Source organism: Limulus polyphemus, unplaced genomic scaffold (assembly GCF_000517525.1).
Source record: "Limulus polyphemus unplaced genomic scaffold, Limulus_polyphemus-2.1.2 Scaffold8072, whole genome shotgun sequence".
Taxonomy (NCBI): domain Eukaryota; kingdom Metazoa; phylum Arthropoda; class Merostomata; order Xiphosura; family Limulidae; genus Limulus; species Limulus polyphemus.
The window spans coordinates 8,057-15,832 of record NW_013673682.1 but is presented as its reverse complement, the minus strand read 5'-3'; the positions used below and the strand labels follow the sequence as shown (position 1 = coordinate 15,832).

General features: G+C 31.5%; 1 protein-coding gene across 1 annotated transcript in view; it reads right to left on the bottom strand.

The window, feature by feature from the left end:
• LOC106475094 (electron transfer flavoprotein subunit beta-like) overlaps positions 1–7,521 on the bottom strand; it is a 21,516-nt gene extending 13,995 nt beyond the window's left edge. The window contains exons 1-5 of the mRNA XM_013935789.2: positions 7,437–7,521; positions 5,329–5,487; positions 3,592–3,750; positions 1,887–1,949; positions 619–777 (exon numbers count right to left, since the gene is read on the bottom strand). Of these exons, the coding sequence (XP_013791243.1) occupies positions 619–777; positions 1,887–1,949; positions 3,592–3,750; positions 5,329–5,487; positions 7,437–7,490 (594 nt within the window). The 5' untranslated portion in view covers positions 7,491–7,521. The remainder of the gene's footprint in view (positions 1–618; positions 778–1,886; positions 1,950–3,591; positions 3,751–5,328; positions 5,488–7,436) is intronic.
• Positions 7,522–7,776: the final 255 nt, after the last annotated feature.

The window sequence follows — 7,776 nt, the reverse complement described above, 5'->3', positions numbered from 1 at the left end:
TGAACAAAACAACCCTACTCTAAACCAACACCCCAGGGGTGCCTAGACACCTCTTCTAAGTTTCACAACAGTTCCGGTCATGTATATATATATCTGTGTCAGTGTAAATTACTTGTACCTGATGATGACAAAACCTTGTCGAAACGTTGTATATTTGCTGTTATGTTAAACTTATATTAAAGTTTTTCTTCATTACCCATTCAAGCCATCTCCAACCATTATTATTTTCAGCCTTCATAAACTTAAGCTGGAATATCACTACATAAATTTCGTTTGTGAAAGAAGTGTTTGTGCTTTTTTATATATTTACAGTTTAAATACATAATTTCATATTTACTTTTACGCTACTTTAATTAAATTCAGAAAAAATAAGATCCCGAGTTGCAGTAACAGCCACTCACTCCAGCAAAAACATTCATTAAACAAACACTTTCTGCCGGTACTCCAGTTAAGCCTAACCACTTACAGTCAAGATAAGCCTAACTGCTTACAGTCAAGTTAAGCCTAACTGCTTACAGTCAAGTTAAGCCTAACTGCTTACAGTCAAGTTAAGCCTAATTGATAATTATCTTGATAAGATAACTTCCCATGTTATAATGACAGAAAAAAGTAGCTTACCATGATATTGGGTAAAGTTGCATAACGTGGTTCGTTAAGACGTAGATCAGAACTAATTACAGCAGGTAGTTTGGCTTCAACGTATTCGACACCTCCATCAACCTCACGCTGAATTTTTAAAGTTCCATCCATTTTTTCAATTTTTGATGCAAAAACTCCCTTTGGAAAAACAAAAAATTAAAATAAGTAAAAATATGGGTGAGTTTGGGGGAGGATTTGTGGCCCACTACAAGCTTAATATATTACATGTACTTTTGTTAATATTTAGTTTATCACTTTTATGTAACTAACTCTCATCAGATGGCAGCACCCCAATAGCATAGAAAATAAAATTATGTGGTCGACAATTTAAAATTACGCACAAAAATTTGCTGATTACGAAAAACTTAATACATTTTAAAGTACGACACCAAAAGGAAAACAAAACAATAGCATTTAATGTAATTTCACCACAATGTGTTAATCAAGTAAAAATAAATAAATGTTTTATTAATTCTTACCCTAATTCTGATATGTAAATGACTTGCATAAAACTCACAGAAATTATATTTTGCCAACTTAATGTAGTTCAGACCACAACAGTTGTTGTAACACAATGTCTCAACCACTGCTGTGTTTGTCGTAGCCCAGACAGTGTGGTTCACATAGTGTGTAACTGAGTTAGAAGTTATAAATATGATAACATTGATGTAGACTTTGATTTTAATACGTTAAGAAATTCAGTTTGACATTATTTTAAAGTTAATCAACGATTGTGTGGTCACAAGAAGTGTCTGATAACTGCATTAAACTCTAGGTAATGTAGAGTGACTCACACTACAGAATACTTATAACTTTAATAAAACTTGCTACAAATAACATGAGACATTTCAAGTTGTAACAGTTGTCACGTTGAAGTTACGTACAGATAAACATTGCTACACCTTACCTGAGGCCAGTCAAGAACAGCAGCTGTCACGTTGAAGTTACTTATAGACAAACCTTGCTACACCTTACCTGAGGCCAGTCAAGAACAGCAGCTGTCACGTTGAAGTTACTTATAGACAAACCTTGCTACACCTTACCTGAGGCCAGTCAAGAACAGCAGCTGTCACGCTGAAGTTACGTGCAGATAAACCTTGCTACACCTTACCTGAGGCCAGTCAAGAACAGCAGCTGTCACGTTGAAGTTACTTATAGACAAACCTTGCTACACCTTACCTGAGGCCAGTCAAGAACAGCAGCTGTCACGTTGAAGTTATGTACAGATAAACATTGCTACACCTTACCTGAGGCCAGTCAAGAACAGCAGCTGTCATTTGAGCTGTCTGATTTGCATCATCATCAATTGCCTAAACAAGTAAAAAAAAATAAGCAGTATTAGCTATCAAAACTTAAATGAACAGTATTAGCTATCAAAACTTAAGTAAACAGTATTAGCTATCAAAACTTAAGTAAACAGTATTAGCTATCAAAACTTAAGTAAACAGTATTAGCTATCAAAACTTAAATACACAGTATTAGCTATCAAAACTTAAATAAACAGTATTAGCTATCAAAACTTAAGTAAACAGTATTAGCTATCAAAACTTAAGTAAACAGTATTAGCTATCAAAACTTAAATACACAGTATTAGCTATCAAATTTAAATAAACAGTATTAGCTATCAAATTTAAATAAACAGTATTAGCTATCAAAACTTAAGTAAACAGTATTAGCTATCAAAACTTAAGTAAACAGTATTAGCTATCAAAACTTAAGTAAACAGTATTAGCTATCAAAACTTAAGTAAACAGTATTAGCTATCAAAACTTAATAAACAGTATTAGCTATCAAAACTTAAGTAAACAGTATTAGCTATCAAAACTTAAGTAAACAGTATTAGCTATCAAAACTTAAGTAAACAGTATTAGCTATCAAAACTTAAGTAAACAGTATTAGCTATCAAAACTTAAGTAAACAGTATTAGCTATCAAAACTTAAGTAAACAGTATTAGCTATCAAAACTTAAATAAACAGTATTAGCTATCAAAACTTAAATAAACAGTATTAGCTATCAAAATTTAAATAAACAGCATTCTAGACAAAATATCACACACAGCAGCTTTATTACTAAGTAGACCATCCGTATAGATACTCGGCTATCTCTAATACTTTATGAATGCAGTGGAGAACAGCTGGACTCCTAAAGCCATCACCAGGTTGTCCAAACAATGTATCCCCGAGCCTGTGTACGCCTGGATTATAGGGTCTAAGATAAGACTTGTTAAAAACTTGTGAACTATCAGTGAAACACAGTGTTTACTACTTTTGTTCATTTTTAATATTATTATCATTTTGTTTAGGTGATATCACTCAATAAAAAAATAACTCTTCAAAACCTTTTATTTCTCAAACAACAGTTATTGGATTTTTTGTACGTAGGGGAAAAACCGAGACATTACAAGGTAATAGGTGAAAAAAAAAACCCAACAATATTACCAGAACTTTGTGAAGAATGTGGACAGACACACCAAAAAAAACCCAACAACATTACCAGAACTTTGTGAAGAATGTGGACAAACACACCAAAAAAAAACCTAACAATATTACCAGAACATTGTGAAGAATGTGGACAAACACACCAAAAAAAAACCAACAATATTACCATAACACTGTGAAGAATGTGGACAAACACACCAAAAAAAAACCAACAATATTACCAGAACACTGTGAAGAATGTGGACAAACACACCAAAAAAAACCCAACAACATTACCAGAACTTTGTGAAGAATGTGGACAAATACACCAAAAAAAAACTTGTCTAAAAAAGCTCGTTATGGATTTATTTTCAAGTTTGACTAATTATTTATAATTCTTTAATTTTTATCACTATACTTAAACATTTACTGAAACAACTTTCAGAAACACTTCAAACTGTAAACCAAATGTGTCATTTTCACAGACACATCACGTCTTATTTCCATTACATTCGTAAGTACGTTCATCTGTACCTGTTTTCCTAATATTATGAGGTCAACTTTTTCTTCCTGAGCCAACTTGGCAAGAATTTTGGAAACGTGGATAGGTTGAAGTGTTTCGTAGTCCTTCCCACCTATTTCCACGTGTATGCCCCGATCCACACCCATAGCAAGAGCAGTTCTTAGGGTTTCCTGTAAGTCACAAAGAATAACATGCTAAAGTAACGTTTTGTTTAAGAACGTTTGTTATATTTCTACAGAAGGTTAAAAAATACTCCAATAAACAATTAACAGAAATGTTGACTAGATCTGAGTAATTAATGCATCGTGATAATCGATTACTCATCAGTATTCTCACGAGACTTGGATAATTAAGAGTCGTCAAATAATACCGTAAAACACTCATTTCAACTTTTGCCATTTTGAATAATTCAGTTCATTACTCAGCTTTAATAACTTAAATTTGGCACAGAAATCCTTTTTACAAAGAGCTTTGTAATGAGTTGATTTTACTAATCAACAAGACTTATTAACTGATTATATTTAATTAGTACCATCTAAGTACGTTATCTAATCCTCCAGTAACATAAAGAAACAAAGTGTTGTAACAGAACTGTGTGCACATTTCAAACCTTATTATTCCAGACAGTTACTCAAGTGTTTTGTAACTAATCACAACAACTCATTTTATTTATGTTAACAATGTTAATAAACGTTACAACTTGACTTCACGCTAGCTGCAGTTTAATGTTTACATTGATGGTATGTTAACTTTTTAAAAGACTTCCTAAAGTAATCCTAATGAGTCCAAGTTAAGATATCATTAATATAGTCTGTATATGATTAACTCAGTCAGGCTATAATATAGTCATTTCAAAGTTTTTATCTGTATTTATCATAATGTGATTGATATAAAAGTAAAAACAAGAATTTCAAACATTACAATCAAATAGTTATTTATTTTTACTATATGAAAAGTTTTCACAAGAATTATAACTTCTAAACAAAGAAAAATCTATTGTTTAGCAGGTCTTTGTTGGAAGAGTTGCAGTTGTCCTAAACAATACAAACTTTGATGAAACAAGTCTAGACACATTGTTTGGAAAAAGAAAAACACTTATCATGGCATTGTTTGATATAATGTAATTAGTTATTGGTTGAGGCCTTAACTGAATTGTTGTAGACTCCAGCTGTGCTGGTTTCAGAGAACTTCTAAAAAGTTTTTATGGTAATTAATAGTACAATTAAATAAAACCACTGACATCTAGTGTTTATTTTTGGTACTACATGGTAGTGTAAGGAGGTAGGACTACTTATATTTTATTAATTTCTAAAAAAATTTTGGGGTCATAACCTCCTGGACCCCTCCTCCAGATCTACACATGCATGTAAAATATTAAAGATTAGTTATTAATTCCTGAAAAAGTAACGGGACCAGACCCCCCTGGACACCTCCACTAATTCTGATTAGTTGATTGTTGAAATAACTGAAAACTAATAATTGTAACAACTAATTCTGATTAGTTGATTGTTGAAATAACTGAAAACTAATAATTGTAACAACTAATTCTGATTAGTTGATTGTTGAAATAACTGAAAACTAATAATTGTAACAACTAATTCTGATTAGTTGATTGTTGAAATAACTGAAAACTAATAATTGTAACAATTGTCTCAGGAGTGGGTGTACAGAGACAGTCTTTAGTGACCAAAACGTCCCTTGTTGTAAGTATATTACATTAAAAACACAAACGTGACCAGTACACTGACCTGGCATGGTGGTGGACCACATGACACTGCTATCACTTCACTTGCTAGCTTCTTCTCTTTCAACCTTACAGCTTCCTCCACTGCTATTTCATCAAACGGATTAAGGCTGTGTTTCACTCCTTCTGTAACCACTCCTGTCTTATCGGGTTTCACCCGAATCTATGGGAGTAAATTAAGTTGTGACTCGACATGTTAAGGCACAAACACCCAATTTCTAACAACTAAGTGGAAAAAAAAATCAACTCCTCTTTAGTTTGCTTGTTTTGCAAGTGATCAATGTTTCTGCCCTTCAACTTACGTAACAGTAACAGATGTTACATGTAACAGTATACATTATCTTCTCCTACGAACATCATTCAAGAAGTAATAAAAATTAACAAGTCTGAATACACACGTATATAAACATGCAAAATTTTCAAAAATTCCTATAGTTATTACATATGAAATTTCTGTTAATACTTCTGCAGTTATCTTTTTCAAAACCCACAGCACTAAACACAAGGTCTTCTATTTATAGATCTTATACAGTCAATTACATGTTCACGAGCTAAGATAAACTGCCCATGAAAGCTTTGTTTGGAAGAGTAAAAAACATAATCTTAGTAATAACCAGCATACACGACTGGAACTTCGTTGATCTAAGTTTTTAACATTTCAAAAATTGTCATCCAATTTAGCAAAATTCCTTGCGTGTGCAATTTTTGATATTTTTAAATTCTTGTTTTTGGTGTTTATAATTAGAATGTACTGCCTTAACCTTTGAACTTGTGTTTCCTCCCTGCCACCCACCACATTAATTCTTCTCAGTTACCCGTAACATTGATATACTTTATACATCTCCTAATATAACACAATACGTACGCTTCAACTCTTAACACTTATGTGAAGAGCCGAGGTGTTTTCTTAAACAAAAAATTACATTTCAAAATAATTTTAATAATGTTATACTTAATACTCCAAGCCTAGATATTACCAGCAACTTTACAGATGTTTTATGACCAGTTAGATTTGCACATAATTTAAAAAATTTGACATATCACTTAATACTGCTTATATGAATTATTGACAAAACTGGACATGTAGTAATGGTGGCATCTAAGCCCAAAATATTTACTTTGAAAAGAAAAGTTTAATACATAGTTTTTGTCACAAAAACATGCTCTAGCCCACACATAAATATTAAGCTAAAACAGGTATTTTTTGTAAATATTGAAAAGGTGATGCTTAAGTTTAACATGTAGTAAGCAAAAAAAAACAGTGAAGGATAGTATAGAGACATGAAGATTTTACTAGCTGTGTATATTTGAAACTTAAGTTAAATAGAACATTAAATGTGTATTAAGTTAGCTATTTTAAATTGTTTTGACAGATAAATTAGAAAAAGACTTTGTTATGACTGTTTTAATCTTTTTAAAACAGTTAATAATATACGTGCACAAAAAAAAATTCTGATGACCTTCAACTGATTGAGTTGACTAAAATAGCTACAGGCTATGTTTTTCCTGTTTAACTTTTAAATTACAGAATTACAAGTGCAATACCTCTGAAATCATAGGTTTGAATACTGTTTTGTCCCAGCTAAAAGTTAAAACAAATAAAAAAGCTCGTAGTAATTACAAAACTAAATGTTGGTTGTATTTTTACTAAGCCTACTACAGCAACCCGTGATTTACATATCACATGATGTTCAAATTCCACTTGCTGAGATTGTGACGAGTGAGAAAGCTTGCTATCACGGAAAGTATAAAAAAAAAAATGTTTTTCAGAAATGCATAATAAGAATTATACCATAAATATTCACTTCTGCTATAGTTACTATATTAATGTAACTCTAACATTAACAATAATTGAGATCAAACAATGAAACGAGATCAAGGACATCTTACGGCTAAGTAGTAATACTAGCTAGTATTAGATTTGTAGGCCAACGACAACTTATATTATTAGAACATTCAATTTCAATCAAAGAACAAGTAGTAACGTATCCATCTTTGTTGTGTTCGTCTAATTAATCATTAACTTAGTCTAAATCTTAGAATAAGCAAGAATGTTAAGAATTATTTCGGATCTATTCAATATTGATAATACAACGAAAAATAAAAACGTACTTTAACTGCATAATCAATTACTCGTTTACACCCCACTAACACTCGCATAGCCATCTTCAAACTAAAAAAAATCTGCAGCCTACCGTGCTGCCCCTCTTGGAAAGAAATGGAAACTCGGTAAAAAAAAAGGGTGGTTTGGTAAGTTTAAAAGATAAAATTATTTTAATAAACAGATGTTATATTTGGTATATAAATATTACGAAATAGCGATGAAGTAACTTTGAAAGTGTTTCTTTATTTCCTTTCATTTAAATAATGATATATATTTATGTGTATATCAATGAATCTGCTTAAATTATTCAGGCCTAAACGTTTGTTTTTTTGTTTTTAATTTCGACGC